At 45.5% G+C, this 19988-nt stretch overlaps 1 protein-coding gene across 1 annotated transcript in view; it reads right to left on the bottom strand.

Annotated features, from left to right (window-relative positions):
- The window catches only part of TNFRSF11B (TNF receptor superfamily member 11b), an 88221-nt gene extending 68447 nt beyond the window's left edge, over window positions 1–19774 (bottom strand). Inside the window, exon 1 of the mRNA XM_030218370.1 lies at window positions 19693–19774. Within this exon, the coding sequence (XP_030074230.1) occupies window positions 19693–19722 (30 nt within the window). The 5' untranslated portion in view covers window positions 19723–19774. The remainder of the gene's footprint in view (window positions 1–19692) is intronic.
- Window positions 19775–19988: the final 214 nt, after the last annotated feature.

Here is a 19988-nt window from a genome sequence, read left to right on the forward strand (position 1 = left end):
TGGGTGGATGGAGATGTTTCAGAGTGTGGATTTCTTATTGCATCAAAAAAATTGGGGGGGGGGGGGGATTATCCCCTGAAACAGACAAACACCACAACAACTGAACTGTGAATTGCTTTGTTCATTATCAAGAGACTGTGTTGGATTGTTGCTGTTAGTAAAGTTACCAGTTTGCAATACAACTTGAAGTGGTGATGCATTTTTCCCCCTTGGGACTGTGATGTGAAAGGGAGAGTGGCTGGAAACCACATGGCCCCCTACCAGAATTTATTCTGGCCCCGGTCTGAGCTCAGCTCAACATCTGACCTATCTTTGTATGAACCTGTCCGAAAGAGCTTAGCCGGTGCCTGTGAATTGAACGAGTCTGACCAAGGTTTCAAAAATGGCACCTGTAACATGGTGCGATCGGGTTTAAGCCTGGACAGACTATTTTATCAGAATCTGGGAGTTCGCCGTTTTCCTTATTGGAGGAAGTGTGTTGCTGTTTATCTTGAAGAAGGTAGTGAGAGGCTACCCGAATTGGAGGGTTAGAGGCACTAATTAAACCATGAGTACTTGGGAAGTGATGGCAGGAAACCGCATGTTTAAGATGGCTGCTGATTCCACCACTGTGGTAAAGAGGTGGAAAAAGACACATTACACCCTGAATAGGTGCACTGAATTCGGAGAACGATTCTTCAATGCAGAACAGCAACGTCTGACCACAGATGTGCTGGAAGAGGCAGAGCGAGGACTTAGTTTCTGGGATCTACACGAGGGGTGCCACATGGAGGAAGTGGGAGCAGGAGACTATGTGGCATGGGGTGAAGTGATTGTAACCCAGGTGAAGATGGCAGTAGATCCCGTAGAAATGGCACACTGATTGCAATATGTGATTGAACTGACTGTGGAGGAAGGAGAGAGCATGGGAAGAGTGGTGTGTTCTCGATGTAATATTCAGGGAGCTCCTGGGAAGCACTCTATCAATGAGAGGGGGGGCACTGAAAAGCCAGAGACAGCAAACCAGGCTGAAGGAAAACCCTCCCAGGATGTAGATATCTGGACCTGGATTTGTGAGATGAGAAAAGTTGGGATATCCTCCTCCATTGCGGATAGTGAACTAGTCGAGCAAATGGAGGCCTTGGGGGACGAACCTTTGGAGTCAGTGATCTCACAAGACAGCCAAGGCTCAAGGAAACCTAACCCTGAGACAAAAGGTGGATTCTTTTTTGGGGGAGGGGCCATTGAGTGCAGGGCCAAGACTGTGGAAGGGCCCCCAATCCCACTGAATATGGCCGATTCATGAGGAAGCCTGCGGATGTGGGAGAGGATGAGGAAGAGGCTTGGGGATCACCCCTATGGGTGCAGCAACCTCTATATGTGAGGAAGAGATGGTGGTGAGAGTGAGCCCTCTGTCCCACAACACCTTCCAGAGAAATTACAGTGCTCACTTCTGGAACCACCAGATAGCTACTGAGGGAATCTGGGTACTCCTCAATGAGTGCCCAAAGATTTGGAGACTGGATTCCCCCGACCAAGCACGTTATTGCATTATTTGTGGTTGGCCATGGCGGTAGTGCATATTACTATCCCCACTGACCTGTCCACTGAATGGGTGGTGTGAAGTGTGGAGGTGGTCAGGCTACTGAGGAATCTTGGATTAGACTGTGAATGCTCTGGTGAACTGGAGGATCCTTCTCAAGCGGCTGCTGAGAAGCAAGAAGAGAGGGTGATGGATATCACTCTGCCTGCAGAACATTTGCGGAATCCCTGAATTGAACCAGGCAGGCTGGAGGAGAGAAGCTGCCAAAACTCAGCTGTGCATTCCACTACCTCAAGTGCCTCATGTGGGATATATGGTGACTATAATACCTCTATGTCCCACTCCAGGTGATGAGTGTGGTGGAGATGCAAAGAGAAATATGGATCAGAGAGGAGATTTTCTATAAAATGAGGGTCAATCTCACCTATCCGGTAAATGGACCAGAGGATCCTAAGGAGAATCCATCAGTATTGAGACTGGCAAGCAGAATACTCAGTTCATAAGCACTATGTGGAGGTGGTGGACTGTTGTTATGCAAGGAAATTCTACTGCATCACTCATACAGTGCCAGGGGTTAGTAACGTTACCTGTTTGCAAACAACTTGAAGTGGTGGTGCATTTTTTCCCCTTGGGACTGTGATGCGAAAGGGAAAGGGTGGCTTGAAACCCTAAGGCCTACTGAGTTTAAACTGGCCCCAGCCTGTACCCAGCTCAATATCTAACATCTCTTGTATATCCTGGTCCTAGGTACCTTACCTGAGGAGTTTAGCAAGTGCTTGTGAACTGAATGAGTGGGACTAGGGTTACAGTTTAATCTCTGTGGTGTAGTCTTAGACCTCAGTTGAGCACTAGTTACCTCTTCATTCTTTCTTAACAAAGGATTCTCTGTGACTGGCCTATTCAGATATAATGGGAGCAGTTCTACAACTGGGTGCCTCCATTTAGGCACCGTGAAGCCCAGATTCTCTTGATATCGGAGCACCCGCAGCTACACCAGCCATAGATCTTGAGTAACTGCGGGTACCTAAAAGTTGCAAGGCTGCGCAAAACTTTTGCCAATGTCCTTTCCAAGCTCCATCCATGTGAACACCCATTTTGCATATACAAAGTGAGGCAGAAAAAAGTAGCCCTCTAGAGGTTTTCCCTCTGCCACGTCCTGCCTCCTCTGATGTAATTTCCTGTGGGCAGGGCACAGCAGAGGAAAGACCCAAGGGATGACCGAAGGCAGCCTATCATGCTGCTGCTGCTGCTGCTGCTGCCGCTGGTGACTGACATAAATTTTACAGAACTGCAAGGGAGTGAGAGAGGTGAGGGAGCAGTACCGGACCCACAGGAAGGGGGAAAGAGAGACTGGACTGGGGGAAAAGAGATGCTGGCCCAAGGGAGGAAGAAATGTTAAACCCACGGAGGAGCGGGGGTTCTGGAAGTGATGTGATGGAGGGGGGACGCTGCCAAAGCAAGTTGGCTCAGGGCACTGCTATCCCTTGAGCTCTGCTTGCTAGATGCTTTTCCAATGTTTCCCCTCACAAACAGAGATTTCCAAACCACACCATCAAATCCCAACATTAGCTGGCAAAAAAACAGGTTCCAGAATGTTTGATATAATTAAACATACAAACAGTAGACCAAATCAACATTCATAAAATAAGGGGAAAACCACAAGTTTTCTGGGACCCTCAGAAAATTGTCTTGCTTTATTGAATCAACATGAGAAATCCAGCATAAGAAATCCAGAGATCACCATAAACCATGTGGTTTTCAGAGCTAGGGATCGGCTGTCATTTGAGATAACTGTTGTCCACTAATAAGAGTGTGCACTATTTACACGTGGAGGGGCATAATCGAAAGGGACGTGCAAGTTTTGATGAGGATGTCCTTGCAAAACATCCCCATCCAGGGGCGGGGAAACTCGTATTTTTGAAACAAGATGGACATCCATCTTTCGTTTTGATAATACGGTCAGGGACGCCCAAATCCTGAAATTTGGTCATCCTTAGAGATGGTCGTCCCTAGACTTGGTCCTTTCTGATTTTCGGCAATAATGGAAACCAAGGACGTCCATCTCAGAAATGACCAAATGCAAGCCATTTGGTTGTGGGAGGAGCCAGCATTTGTAGTGCACTGGTCCCCCTGACATGCCAGGACACCAACTGGGCACCCTAGGGGGCACTGCAGTGGACATCATAAATTGCTCCCAGGTACATAGCTCCCTTACCTTGTGTGCTGATCCCCCCCCCCCAAAAAAAAACCCACTACCCACAACTGTACACCACTACGATAGCCCTTATGGGTGAAGGGGGCACCTAGATGAGGGTACAGTGGGTTTGTGGTGGGTTTTGGAGGGCTCACTGTTTTCTCCACAAACGTAACAGGTAGGGGGGATGGGCCTGGGTTCGCCTGCCTGAAGTGCACTGCTCCAGGTACCTGCATACTATTGTGATGGAGCTGAGTATGACATCTGAAGCTGGCAAAGAGCCTGGCAATCAATATTTTTAAAGATGTTTTTTGAGGGTGGGAGGGGGTTAGTGACCACTGGGGGAGTAAGGGGAGGTCATCCCCGATTTTCTCCGGTGGTCATCTGTTCACTAGATTGTCCTCTAGATTGTTCACTTGTCTTTAGATTGTTCTCTTGTCTTTTAGATTGTAAGCTCTTTGAGCAGGGACTGTCCTTCTATGTTTAAATTGTATAGCGCTGCGTAACCCTAGTAGCGCTTTAGAAATGTTTGTTAGTAGTATTTCGGGCACCTTTTTGTGCCTTGGTCGTAAGAAAAACCAGACGAGGTAAAGTCGTCCAAGTGTTCGTCAGGGACGTCCTTGTTTCTTTCGATTACGGGTCGAGGACATCCTAGTGTTAGGCACGCCCAAGTCCCACCTTCATTACGCCTCCGATACGCCCCCTTGAACTTTGGCCGTCCCTGCAACAGAGTGCAGTTGGGGACGTCCAAAATTGGTTTTCGATTATACCGATTTGGACGACCCTGTGAGAAGGATGCCCAACTTCCGATTTATGTCGAAAGATGGGCGTCCTTCTCTTTCGAAAATGAGCTCAATAGTGGGCTAAATTCAGTAAATGGCATGAAAGTAAATCAGTGCTGAATAGCATTCTATAGAAGGTGCTACGCGTTGGCGTCATTTATAGAGTAGTGCTTAGCGTCAGGATCCACACTTGATTTTGGGCACCAGGATTTACATCAACTGAGACCTGATGTAAATCCTCACACCTAAATTAGGCGCTGATCCCCTGAATTCTATAACTGTGCATGCATTTTTAGTGAACACCCTGACCTGCCCAAGTCCTTCCCATCGTTAAGCCCCCTTTTTAGATCTGTGCGGAAACACTTAGGCGCTATTTTATAACAGGGCATGTAACTGTAATTCCTCTGGTCTGTTTTGGTACCTTGCTTCCATTATAACTCTTGTCCATGCTAAAAAATCTACGTGAAAATATTACATAATATTTGGCCTCATATATAGAATTCCCTAGAGCGTGCAGTCTTTCCCAATAGATTGTACATGGTGTGAGGGTTCACACATACACAATGGTTCGAACATATGCATCTATCAGGAAAGAGTGCACACTATCCCCTGGATTCTATATATCGTGCTGAAATATTGGGTGCTGAAATTTCAGTGTGGATCCAAGATGTGTACACAACTAAATTAGTTAATGAGCCAGCGGCGTAGCTATGGGGGCCACAGGGGCTTGGGCCATACCAGTATGGCTGGCGGGGGTCCCCGACTCCAACCCCCACCAGCTGAAGCATTTATCTGTCCTGCGCTGGTCTCGCACTTGCCTCCTTTCCTGTTTCCAGTCGCGCAATGCATGCTCTCGTTTTAATGAAACTGAGCATGCTCGCGCAACTAAAAAGGGTGCATAGCTAGAGGAGGCAGGTTGGGGTGTTCTGAAACTTTGTGTGCAGTATTATAGAATAGAGCCATTTATGTGCCAAAATTTCATGAATTAAGTGCCAGCTTTTACACAAACTTTCAGCTGGCATAAATACCAGGACTCAATTATAGGTGCAAGAATGGGCAGGGCTGGTGTTAAGACATGGTGGGGCCCAGGGCAGATGCTAGGGAGTGGGCCTCAATGCTTGCTTGCAGGCTGTGGCTCTTTCAACTTCCTGCAAGTTTGGGGCTCCCTGCTACTTAGGGGCCCAGGGCAAGTGCCCTGGTTGCCCACCCCTGACGCCAGCCCTGAGAATGGGCTTTAAGTGCTATTCTATAAAAAGCGCTCATATTTATAGAATACTGCTTAGCACTGATTTTTTTCAGGCACCGATTTTTTTGAGCACCATTTATAGAATTACCCCTACATACAAATAGTGCACATTCTTTAAGGACAGCATGCTCTATGGGGAAAATTCAATAAATGGCAAAGTTAGGCAACAGGATGATCCATGCTAAGCTAGTATTCTGCAAAGGGCGTTCCGTGCAGAATGACCTTACCAGAATACTAGCGTACTGCACATTTCCCCTGGATTCTATATAATGCAACTTGAGTTGCGTGTGCAAATCCAGTTGCATTCTGGATTTGCACGTGCAACTTACTTAATTAGGCTAACAAGCCAATCAGTGTCAATAATTGATCTTATCAAGAAATGATAAATCTCATTAAGTTATCACTACAAAATGCCACCTCATCATCTAGAGAATATCTCATTTTACATTTCCCAAGTTGTAAAAACTTAACCTACAAAACTATCCATAATGCTAATTTTTCTTACCAAAGTACCAAACTCTGGAACTCATTACTCAAGTATATCAGACACTCAGTTGATTATATATTATTTAGAAGTTTACTTAAAGCCAACTTCTTTAGATCTGTGTTGACCTAATATGAAAAGAACTTTTTTTTAATAGTTGTATTCTTGTATTAATATTAATTGCCTTGCAATGCTCCTTCTGAATTTGTTATGTAAGCCGCATTGAACCTTTCTTGGGAAAATGCGGGGTAGAAATGTCATAATAATAAATTATTGACACTAATTGGCATTATTTAGAATTTACGCATACAAATGTCTAAGTGTATTTGAGAGGGAGTTTATAGAACTGTATCCCTCACTCTTAAGAACAGTCACTTAGACAGCCTTAGCTACCTTAACAGCACTAGTCCCACCTGGGAGAAAGTGGGCCGAGATCAGTGGTGGAGTCTAGAACAGGAAGCATAGGCGTAGACTGGGGGGGGGGGGCGAGGGGGGGCAAACGACGACGAGGAACCGCCGCGCCATTAGTTAAAAAAAAAAAAAACATGCAGGCACGCGCTCCTCTCCATCCGCTTGGCTTCCCTGCCCTCTGTCTGCTCCCGCCTTCCTCTGACATCAGAGGAAGGCGGGACGCAGACAGAGAGGGCAGGGAAGCCAAGCGGACGGAGAGGAGCGTGTCCGTCTACCCCTCTCTCTTCCTCCCTCCCTCCGGCGCAGGCAGCAGTCTTTTTCAGTGTTCCTGGCAGCGGTAGCGATGTGCACGCTGCCTTCAGCTCTGCCCCAAAGCCTTCTCTTCAAGTTCCTGTTCCCGCATAGGTGGGAACAGGAACTTGAAGAGAAGTCTTCCGGGGCAGACCGAAGGCAGCGTGTACATCGCTACCGCTGCCAGGAACGCTGAAAAAGCTGAAGACTGTTGCCTGCACCGGAGGGAGGGAGGAAGGAAGAGAGGGGGTAAACGGAGTCACGATCTTGGACCTTGTGGGGGGGGGGGCAGTAGAAGGAAGATGGATGGAACTGGGAGGGGTGGGGAGCAGAGGGATGGAGCAGGAGATGGATGGGATTGGGAGAGGTCAGGCACAGCAGAGGGAAGGAGCAGAAGATGGATGGGACGGAGGGATGGTGAGCAGAGGGAAGGAACAGAAGATGGATGGGACTGGGAGGGGTGGGGAGCAGAGGGAAGGAGCAAGAGATGGTTGGGACTGGGAGGGTGGGGAGCAGAGGGAAGGAGCAAGAGATGGATGGGACTGGGAGGGGTGGGGAGCAGAGGGATGGACCAGGAGATGGATGGGATTGGGAGAGGTCAGGCACAGCAGAGGGAAGGAACAGAAGATGGATGGGACGGAGGGATGGTGAGCAGAGGGAAGGAACAGAAGATGGATGGGACTGGGAGGGGTGGGGAGCAGAGGGAAGGAGCAAGAGATGGATGGGACTGGGAGGGTGGGGAGCAGAGGGAAGCCTACTGGAAAGAAGACACTGCATAAAACAGAAGACACTGGGACCAAAGCGAATAGAAAAACTAAATGATCAGACAACAAAGGTAGATAAAAGTATTTTATTCATAATTTATTAATTGAAATGTGTCAGCTTTTTGAAATGTGCATCTGTGATATTTTGCCTGTAAATTTCAATTCCTTCCTCCACATTAGCATATTCATTTGCATATGTATATATGCAAATGATATGCTAATATGCTCCACCCATTCTTTGCCCCCCCCCCCCCCAAATGAAACAGTCAAACTACGCCTATGATAGGAAGTATATAAGACAGGGCCTGACTGAGGTTAAGAAGCCCCAGAGAGAAGAAGGAATCGAAGCCCCAGTGTATGCCATCACCACTTATGGTTACGAATTGTGACCTGGCTGAGGTAAGCCACTTTTGCTTCTTATTTGAGACCCTAGTACTTGGAGAAGAACCGAAAAAACTGACTGGCTGTGTTTGGGACGGGCCACCCTACCAGTCACAAATTGTGTTCAGGCCTTGCCAGCCTAAGGCCTGCTTAACACTCCTTTTTATTTATTTATTTATTTGTTGCATTTGTATCCCACATTTTCCCACCTATTTGCAGGCTCAATGTGGCTTATATTATGCCGTAATGGTGATCGTCATTTCCGGGGTGAGAAATACAAAGTGGTATTGCATTAAAGTTCATAAGTGACACAGTAGAATAAGCATTCAAGTATAAAGAGTTCATTTCCAGAATGAGAAATAAAGTGGAATTGCATTCATGATCCTTAGTGACAGAGTGAATGAACCAGTCAAGTGTAGAGAGTTCAGTTTTGTCCAGTTCCGATATATGTTTCGTTGTTTGGTATTTAGGTTGGGTCATTGTGGTATGCCTTTTTGAACAGGTTGTTTTTTAGTGATTTTCGGAAGTTTGTTAGGTCGTGTATTGTTTTTATGGCGTTTGGTAGTGCATTCCACAGTTGGGTGCTTATGTATGAGAAGCTGGATGCATATGTTGATTTATATTTTAGTCCTTTGCAGCTGGGGTAGTGGAGATTCAAGAATGTGCGTGCTGACTTTTTTGTGTTCCTGGTTGGTAGGTCTATGAGGTCTGACAGGTAGGCCAGGGCCTAGCCGTGAATAATTTTATAAGCCAAGGTGCAAAGTTTGAATGCAATATGTTCTTTAAGTGGGAGCCAGTGTAGTTTTTCTCTTAGGGGTTTGGCGCTTTCATATTTCGTTTTTCCAAATATGAGTCTGGCCACTGTGTTTTGGGCAGTTTGGAGTTTCTTGATGATTTGTTCTTTGCATCTGGCATAAATTGCATTGCAGTAATCTAGGTGGCTTAGTGCCATTGATTGTACCAGGCTGCAGAATATTTCCCTTGGGAAGAAAGGTTTTACTCTTTTGAGTTTCCACATTGAATGGAACATTTTCTTTGTTGTGTTTTTTGCATGGCTTTCTAATGTGAGATTTCGGTTGATTGTGACTCCGAGAATTTTCAGGCTATCTGAAACAGGAAGGGTGTAGTCTGGGGTGTTTATAGTGGTGGGTTTGTTCGTGTTGTATTGTGATGAGAGGATGAGACATTGTGTTTTTTCTGCGTTAAGTTTTAATTGAAATGCGTTAGCCCAAGAATTCATGATATGGAGGCTGTGTTTGATTTCATTTGTAATTTCTGCTATATCATGTTTGAATGGGATATAGATCGTGACATCGTCTGCGTAGATGTAGGGATTAAGGCCTTGGTTGGATAGTGATTTGTCTAGAGGTGTCATCATTAGGTTGAAAAGGGTCAGTGAAAGCGGTGAACCTTGGGGTACTCCACATTCTGGTTTCCATGGTGATGATGTGTTTGAATTGAACTACAGAGTCATTCTATCTTTTGCTCCTGGTCCTGTTTCATAACAGGCCTCAAGATTCAATTAAATAAATACTTCTTTTCATTTATATCCCTTTGTCCAGCTGTGTTATTTCACATGCCCATCCTCAACCCTCACTCGGGGTGTCACATATGGTGGCAGTGATGGGATACTGAGCTTATCCTGTCTGAGAAAGCTGGATCCATGACTTCCGGGGCACTGGGTCTATCAACACCACTATGCTGGGATATTGGGCAAAAGGGATCCCTGCCCTAGCTGGGGGGGGGGGGGGGGGGGGGGGGGCGGGTATAGCTGCTGTGTACTGTGAGGTTGTGGCCACTAGCAATACAGTACAGACATGGGAAAGTCTACTCCAGGACTTGGTGGAGGGCCAGCAACAACAGAAATAGTTGCAACAACAGTTTATGCAGGCGCATCTTGAACAGCGGCAAAAGTTACAGTAGCAACAATAGGTGTAGCCGCAAGTGTTGCAGAAGCTGGTGGAGCTACAATAGAGATCTCAGGCTCAAGCAGGAATGGCTACCCAGGCACCCAGCCTGCAAGCGACCCCTCCGGTTTCAGTATTAAAGAAAATGGTGATGGAAAATGACCCAGACTATTTCTTGACCAATTTCAAGAGAACCGCCTGCCTTGCTGGTTGGCAAGAAGCATCATGGACTGATTATCTGACCGGTAGCAGCCAGACAACATTCTAAGATGTTAATCCTGCTGGGATGGCCACCTATGCGGAGGTGAAATCTACCATCTTGGAGAGGGCAGGCTGCACTTGAGAGGCCTATCAGGAGCAGTTCCAGAAGGGGTCCCTACAAATTAAAGAAAACTCCCAGTTTCTTCTACTGACTTAAGGAGGTTGTCTGGAGATGACTGCAACTGGTAGGAAAGACAGGTCCAGAGATTGCAAGAATTGTCCTCCTGGAGCAGTTCTTTGAAGGGGTACCCCCGCCTATGAAGCAGTGGTTAAGGTGGCACCCTAAGTTGACCCCCAAAAGTGGTTTAGAAGCAACTGAAGGCTGAAACCTTCTACCAAACACAACCAGAATCAGAACTTTATAAAGAAAAGAAGCAGGCTGGAAGTCCTGGGAGGAAAAGGGAGAAACTGGACCAGACAACCAGAGGGATCTGAAACCACCCTCAAGCCCGGGGTCTCCAAAGTAGGGATCACAGCGATAAAGGCTCTTGTCACCATGAACATACCATGCACTTTTACCTTGGTCTCGGGATTCATACTCTCCACCTGTTTCAGGTGTGGGAAAAGAGGTCACATAGCTAGAGACTGCTAGGATATGGCTGAAGATGCCATGGGTGTGAATATGGTAGCCACTCATAACAGCAGTTTTGTGGAAGCTTCCCATCCAGGAAGTAGAAATTGTGCACTACAAGTGGAGCTGGAAGGACTAGTGGACTCCGGCAGTGTCAAGACACCAGGTTTTCATTGGTGTAAATGACTGCAACTAAATATAGTCACAGAAAACAGGTTTAGGGTATATTCTATAACTACAACTAGATCTAGGTGTATTTTGTGGCGCCAATATTTTAGGCATGATATATAGAATCTAGCCCTTTGTGCCTAACTTTGGGGACAAGCATTTAAGCCTACAAAAAGCTGATGTAAATGTTCCCGCCCAACTGATGGCAATTAGGCATGTTAATGCAGGTATTCTATAGCATTTCACCTAATTTCTGGGAACATCCCTGACATGACCACACCCATCCCATGGCACACGCCTTTTGGAGTTGCACACTATCCCCCAATATTCAGTTATCAGCAGGCAGCACAGTTTGGTGCTGCTGGCAGCGCTGACCCTGGATATTCTATGCTGTGCCGTTTCCAGCATTACCTTAACTGGCTATGTGAATATTCAGGGCTGGCTGAGTTAGCCACTATGTGCTAAGCATTAATATTCTGCAGAGATAACTCGCTATCTCATGCTGAATATTAGTACTTAGCCAGAAGCCGTTTCTGAACTGTTAAATAGAGCTGAATATCGGGACCTAAGAAATTTAGACATGCATGTTATAGAATAGGATGTAAGGTAAATCCTTGCATAAATCCTAATTACTGTCAATTAAGTGCTTGTTTACTCCAGTAATTGATTCTTATTGCCTAATTAGCTAATTAGTTTATGCGCCCAAAATTGAGCAACCTATACAGAATCCAGTGGACTATGTGCATAGTGCATGCTCTTAACGATATTCATTTCTACAAGAAAAAAGCAAACAAACATTAAATGAAAACTTTCTGGGTGCCCATTCCTAGAGCTTATGTAAACCACTACCTTTTGAAAAATTGTTTTACTAGCTTTCTCCACCCAGGAAGTTTTGACAGAGGGTATGTTTACATTTTCCTTCCTTCTTCCTCCCACTGCATCACTCCCTTTCTTTCCATCCCAGCCCTGCAAAGATCTGACTATTCCCTCCCTCTCAGGATCCTCCCCTCCACACACACACACACTTAACTTAAAATCAAGTCAAGTCTTCTCCTGGGCAGCCCCAGTGGCAGTGGCACTCATAGTCTACCTGCAGTCTGCATTAGGGCTTTCTCTCTGAACTATCTTGCCCTTCAGTGGAGTGGAGGAGTAGCCTTGTGGTTAGTGCAGCTGGCTTTGATCCTGATGAACTGGGTTTGAGTCTCACTGCAGATCCTTGTGACACTGGGCAAGTCAATTAACCATCTATTGCCCCAGGTACAAAATAAGTACCTTTATATAATATGTAAACTGCTTTGATTGTAACCACAGAAAGGCAGTATATCAAGTCGCAACCCCTTTCCCTTTCCTTTCAGGAAGCGGAGAAAGCCCAATCTCTGAGTACCACTCCTGCTGCCCAAGTGAAGACTAGAAGTGATTTAAAGGTATGGGGGAGGGAGGGAACTGCAGATCTTGGCAGGGAAGGTAAGGGAGGGATGGAGAGGTTTGGCAGGAGAGAGACAGGAGGCACTGATAGGACCTGTGTGCACTGCCCTCCCATCCCCACCTCGATTAGATACTTCACTGCCATCCCCCCCCCCCCCCCCCCACACACACACATATCAAAAACCAAAAATTCAACCACTACCTCAAGGAATCCAGTTTTACCTATCACCAATATAGCTACAAGAAGGTTGTATTCCGTTTTTCTACTTTGCCACCTGCTTAGACATGAAAGACTAGAGGCATTTCCAGGTGCAGCCAAATAAATAGCTCCCCCCCCCCCCCTAAGAATTCAGAATTGATTCATAAAAGAGAAATACACTTATCAGCTGAGTTTATCTACAGTGGGGGAAATAAGTATTTGATCCCTTGCTGATTTTGTAAGTTTGCCCACTGACAAAGACATGAGCAGCCCATAATTGAAGGGTAGGTTATTGGTAACAGTGAGAGATAGCACATCACAAATTAAATCCGGAAAATCACATTGTGGAAAGTATATGAATTTATTTGCATTCTGCAGAGGGAAATAAGTATTTGATCCCCCACCAACCAGTAAGAGATCTGGCCCCTACAGACCAGGTAGATGCTCCAAATCAACTCGTTACCTGCATGACAGACAGCTGTCGGCAATGGTCACCTGTATGAAAGACACCTGTCCACAGACTCAGTGAATCAGTCAGACTCTAACCTCTACAAAATGGCCAAGAGCAAGGAGCTGTCTAAGGATGTCAGGGACAAGATCATACACCTGCACAAGGCTGGAATGGGCTACAAAACCATCAGTAAGACGCTGGGCAAGAAGGAGACAACTGTTGGTGCCATAGTAAGAAAATGGAAGAAGTACAAAATGACTGTCAATCGACAAAGATCTGGGGCTCCACGCAAAATCTCACCTCGTGGGGTATCCTTGATCATGAGGAAGGTTAGAAATCAGCCTACAACTACAAGGGGGGAACTTGTCAATGATCTCAAGGCAGCTGGGACCACTGTCACCACGAAAACCATTGGTAACACATTACGACATAACGGATTGCAATCCTGCAGTGCCCACAAGGTCCCCCTGCTCCGGAAGGCACATGTGACGGCCCGTCTGAAGTTTGCCAGTGAACACCTGGATGATGCCGAGAGTGATTGGGAGAAGGTGCTGTGGTCAGATGAGACAAAAATTGAGCTCTTTGGCATGAACTCAACTCGCCGTGTTTGGAGGAAGAGAAATGCTGCCTATGACCCAAAGAACACCGTCCCCACTGTCAAGCATGGAGGTGGAAATGTTATGTTTTGGGGGTGTTTCTCTGCTAAGGGCACAGGACTACTTCACCGCATCAATGGGAGAATGGATGGGGCCATGTACCGTACAATTCTGAGTGACAACCTCCTTCCCTCCGCCAGGGCCTTAAAAATGGGTCGTGGCTGGGTCTTCCAGCACGACAATGACCCAAAACATACAGCCAAGGCAACAAAGGAGTGGCTCAGGAAGAAGCACATTAGGGTCATGGAGTGGCCTAGCCAGTCACCAGACCTTAATCCCATTGAAAACTTATGGAGGGAGCTGAAGCTGCGAGTTGCCAAGCGACAGCCCAGAACTCTTAATGATTTAGAGATGATCTGCAAAGAGGAGTGGACCAAAATTCCTCCTGACATGTGTGCAAACCTCATCATCAACTACAGAAGACGTCTGACCGCTGTGCTTGCCAACAAGGGTTTTGCCACCAAGTATTAGGTCTTGTTTGCCAGAGGGATTAAATACTTATTTCCCTCTGCAGAATGCAAATAAATTCATATACTTTCCACAATGTGATTTTCCGGATTTAATTTGTGATGTGCTATCTCTCACTGTTACCAATAACCTACCCTTCAATTATGGGCTGCTCATGTCTTTGTCAGTGGGCAAACTTACAAAATCAGCAAGGGATCAAATACTTATTTCCCCCACTGTATGTCTTTTTTTTCCACCAAAGGTCAGTATGCCCTTTCGGTTTTGACATTTGAAAAATGTGATGCCAGCTTTCTAATTTTCCTGCTGCGAGACTCCGGGTCAGTATTCTGCTGCTTTAATAGTTAGCAGGTAATTCTCTGTAGATCACCATATGTTAGGTGCTGGGGTGAGGTGCGCTGAGCGCAAATGTTATATCAACAATTATATCCACAATTGCTGTTATAGAATAATAGCATAAATCTACATTCACACACCTAACTTTAGGTATGACCACTTACATTATATCAAAGGCTGGTATAAATGCATGTGCACGTAAATGCTAGAATTCTAGAAACTGCACGAATAAGTGCTAGGCATGTCCTCGATCGACCCATGTTCCTACCAGGTCAAGGCCCCCTTAAATTTACACACTATAGATTTTGCACGTATACCACCATATTCTACATATCCCCCCTACCCCCGCCCGGATTCTATACATCACACCTAGAGATCCGCACTTAAATCCAGGTGAATTCTATAATACCACACATATAATTAGCTTAACAAGCTAATTAGCATTGATAACAGCACTAAACAGGCAATAATGAGCACTAATTGGCAATAATTAGAATTTATGCGTGCAACTTGCCAAGCATGTTCTGTAACACAGTGTGCCTAATTTCTAATGTGCAGAGGTAAAAAGGAGCATGGTTATGGGCAGGGAAATGGGTGTTTCATGGGCGTTCTGAAATTTGCATGCATAGTGCAGGGATTTACACCTCGTTTTCATTGGTGTAAATCGAGGCGCGTAGTTTTAGGCGCTGAGATATCAACTATGCATATTCTATATATGGTGCCTACATCTAGGCACCACTTATAGAATACACTTTAGTTGGCATTGATTTCTGCGCTGATTTTTTAGGTGCCATATATAGAATCTGCCCCGTGCTGCCTAGATTTGCAAATTAGTTGAACACTGAGCCCTTAACTACCATTAATTGAGTGCTAACAACCAGGGGCTTAGCCAGACTTCGGCGGGAGGGGGGTCCAGAGCCCGAGGTGAGGGGGCACATTTTAGCCCCCCCCCCCAGCACCACCAACCTCTCCCCCCACCATTGCCGACTCCCCCCGCTGCCGCTACCACCAACTTTGACCCTCCCCGATGACGACCCTCTCGACCCCTCCCCCTCCCTGTTGTACATGCAGGACGTGAGACTCAGAAACAAAACGAAGCCTTGCACCAGAAGAAGAGGACCTCGGCTGGCGGGGGTTGGGGTCCCCCGCCAGCAAAGGTAGGAGATGGCGGGTTGGTGGTGGGAGGGGGAGTTGAGAGGGTCGTTGGCAGGGGGGTCCAGGGCCAAATCTACAGGGGCCCAGGCCCTCGTGCCTCACGTAGCTACGCCACTGCTAACAACCAGTTACTGATGTTAATTGCCATTATTCAAAAGTATGCATGCATCTTGCTGTGAGTTATTCCATCAGGCATGGCACCTCACTCTTCTCATGCATAAATCAAAAGGGGGCATGGTGATGGGTGTTTCAAGGACATTCCTAAAACTGGTGTGCATAGTTATAGAATACTGCCTCAGCACATCTAACTTGGGCGTTCGCATTTACACAAAGTTTCAGCAAGCATAAGTCTGGTGCCTTAAGCTAGGCATGGGAATTGGTGCTACGCACGTTTCTGTAAAGGATGTGCGCCATTTATAGAATAATGATTAGCACTGATTTTTTTGTGCCCATTTTTGAGCGCCACTTATAGAATTTCCCCCCATATTTAGCATACTGACTATTGGCGGTTACATGCGTAAATGCTAATAAGTGTCAATTTGCGCCAATTAACAGCAATTATTGCTCATTAATCAATGAATAGCTCATTATTAAATTAAGTTGCACACGTAACTGCCACTGTTCTGTAACTTGTGTGTGCAACCTTGCAGTAAGCGTAAAAATGAGTGCACAAGTTAATAGAATTAGTGGATTATAAAACAATTATATAAAGGATGTGTCAGAGTTACGGGTCATATTTCATTAGAATAATGGCATATGCACACTCAGGTTTGCACATATGCACATATATGGCAGAATTCTGCATAAACTCTATTCTGTATATATGCGCATATCTTACGTGACATTTATTTTACAGGACAGAGCCTGGGTAGAGTGTGGGCAGGGCTCATGCAAATTTATAGAATTCTATAAATTATGTGCGAATCACCGGTACTTAGGCGCATAAACGACAGCTTGGTAGCAGAAGTACAGAAGTGATCGTGCATAACTTCTATACCCAGTTACACTAGTATACGATAAAGGAAAGTAGTCACCTATATTGCTTCATAGAATTAGCTGTAAGGTCCATTCTCTGCCCATTCTATGCCCCGTTTTGTGTTAACCTAGATGTTACCCCATGCTAACTGCTTGACCACGATGTCCTTAGCATGTGGAAATTCCTGTTAAAACTGTTAATGCACTTTAGTTAATAAAGGCCATGATTTATACATTTGCATTTCTGACTTTATCTTAGTTTCCTCCCACCTTTCATCTTGTAGCATGTGTGTCCCAGCTCTGCATGGAGCAATATACTATTCAGGCAAGTCATGTTAACCCCTGTGGCACTGGGTATCTTCTTAGATCAGAGGTTCTCAATTCACTCCAAGGTACACACCTGATCAGTCAGGTTTTCAGGATACCCACAGTCATAGGAGCCAACTTTTCAAAATTATTGAGGGTGCTAAACCCAATAGAAATAACCCCTGCCTTGGCACACACAAGGAATTTTCTCAATATTGGGGTGCTCTAGCACCTACAGTACCCACAGAGCCAGCTCCTATGCCCACAATGAATATGCCTGAGATAAATTGGCATGTACTATCTCCATCCCATACAAATCTATCTCATGCATATTCATTGTGGGTATTCTGAAAATCTCTAGATGTGTCCCAAGGAGTAGGTTGAGAGCCATTGTTATAGAATTCAATTGTCAGCAGTCTGCTCACTGCTTAACTTTATGTGGATAGCTGTGTGAATTTTCAGCAAGCCAAATGCATAAGCTGGCTCACTGAAAATTTATATTTTTATTTAGACTTTGCTCACACTTTTTTCAGTAGTAACCCAAGGTGAGTTACATTCAGGTATACTGTGGCTTTATTTCTCTGTTGGGCTCACAATCTACGTTTGTAACTGAGGCAATAGAGCAGTGGTGTTCCTAGGGGAAGCGGTGGGTGTGGTCCGCCCCGGGTGCACGCCGCTGGGGGGGGGGGGTGCCACGCACCTGTCCACTATGCTCGTTCTGTACTCCCTCTGCCCCGGAACAGATTACTTCCTGTTCCAGGGCAGAGGGAGCATGGAAACAAACGAAGCAGACAGGCGCGCGGCACCCCCCCCCCCAGCGGCATGCACCTGGGGGGGTTCCCGTCTCCGGGGGGGAGGTCGCGCTGCACCCGGGGTAGGGTCCGCCCCGGGTGTCAGCCCCCCTAGGAACGCCCCTCTAGGTGTCACCCGGCGATCCGCCCCGGGTGTCAGCCCCCCTAGGAACGCCACTGCAACAGAGGGTTCAGTGACTTGCCCAAGATCACAAGGAGTAGCTGTAGGATTTGATCTGGGCATCTCTGGATGTCAAGCCTGGTGCTCTAACCATTAGACCACGCCTCCATCTGCTTATTTTTGTCTCCATACTTTTGGAAATAAACTCATAAGCTTAATTTCATTGTTGGATAGATTGTTTTGACACTGCCCCCCAGCCCACTTCAAAGCACATCCCATTTTGAAATGAACAATTTGGCTATTTAATGATTTCCACAGCCCACCTTATCTGTATAAGTGCTACAACGTTTTATTATAGAAAAGCAAATTCATGGTTATTAGCATCATTGCTGCCCACACAAGTGCAGATATGTTTGATCTTTAGATCTTAACTCATAAAGTTTCCTTGCAGATATAACAAGTTTAAAATATCTTATCAAATACAACGAAAGCTTTATTTTTCATTTCAAAACACACCATTGTCTGGCCATTAACTTTTTCTTAAGTCTGCCGGTCGTACACACTGTAAGAACCAGGAATTACTGGCTGCACTGGGAGAAACCTGCCTCTTTCATTGCCTGTAATTTGGAATTCAGAGTTCTAAATTCCAATGGAACCAAAACGCCAAGCAGTTTCCATTTCATAAACTGAGCTAAAGAGAAAACAAGCATGAAATACTGAGAAATCATTGACTTTTCCACCATTCCACAAAGGCTTTCACACACTTCCAGATATAAAAATAACCTCCCCAAAAACGTGGTTATGTAGGGCACAGGCTGTGCTCATACCATCAAAGGAATAACATCATTGAACCTCTAAAGAAGGGACTTGTGTGGTCCTGAAAGCTCATTTACAACCTTTGAATAGCTCTTATTGTTAGTCGATGGAGAAGTACAAGGATCCAGACACGAAGGAGCAGGGCATAAGCACAATGATACTCGAAACCCTTCCTGCATAATTTTACACTACCAAACATGGAATGTGACTGCATTTGTACTGCAGTAGGAAATCCTTCTAAACCGCTATCCTAAGCATTTGTCAGACTTCTACGTGGGGTATAAAACATTAACTTATGGACATGCCCCAGTAGAAATTTAGTATTTTAAATCGTGTTAAATACTACACACATCTTCATTATTTACAGCTGTTTCCTTTAGGAAATATTGGTTTCTTCTGCATTTCTGAGATAGTTAAAGCTGAAAATAGCAAATAGGTAAGAATAAGACCATCCTTTTCTGTCGAAGATTCTTGTACGCGTTAAACTGCAAATCTGAGCACGAATAGGTAAAAGGTACCTACAATTTCTGATACGGAAAGGGTGTAAAATAGCATAAAAAGATATTTCCAATAGCTTGCAATCGTTTTTGTTTTAACGCACATAAACCTTCACACGTTCAACGTCTGGTAAGCACGTTTAAAAAAACAAAAAAATAGTACCGTCTTATAACGGCAAGAAAAGTACAACCAGAGCAAGCATGCATCTCATCATACAGTACCTTGCAAAAATCTCTCTTTCTTCTATCTTCATGCAACAACAACAACAACAACAACAACAAAAAGAAGTTAGACTGCACAGGTTTTCATCTTACGATGGAATAGCTCTGGCTAAGCTCACCGCTAGACTAATTAACCAAGAAAGGAGGCAAACAGGCACGGCTGGTTTTAGCTCAAGTTGTTGCAGGAGCAGCCCTTGGTATAAAAACGGCATTCCAGGCTTTGAGCTCGATTTGCTTTAGGCGCAGCCCGAGGTGCAAAGCGCGTTCCAGCTACCTCTGCAAGTGCTGTACTCACCACAAGCGCGTAGTAAGTGAGCTTGTTCATTGTGGTCTGCTGGGAAACCTCAGGAGCTGGGAAGCCGGGCTCTCACTACTCCTACCCGTGTGATTACATCCCCCTACATTAAACAAGACAGTTATATATAGCTCCACAGAACAGGAAGTATCGCTTCATATAATCACTCTTTTCCTCTCATGACTGGATCTGCCAATTTTAATTTTTTTTTTTTTTTAAGGGCAGGTCTCATGGAAAAAAACGGAGCTTGTTTTCTCCATCTCTTCCCCACCTCCCTGTGCCATAAACAGTAATTC

Source organism: Microcaecilia unicolor, chromosome 1, assembly GCF_901765095.1.
Source record: "Microcaecilia unicolor chromosome 1, aMicUni1.1, whole genome shotgun sequence".
In the NCBI taxonomy this organism is placed as follows: Eukaryota; Metazoa; Chordata; class Amphibia; order Gymnophiona; family Siphonopidae; genus Microcaecilia; species Microcaecilia unicolor.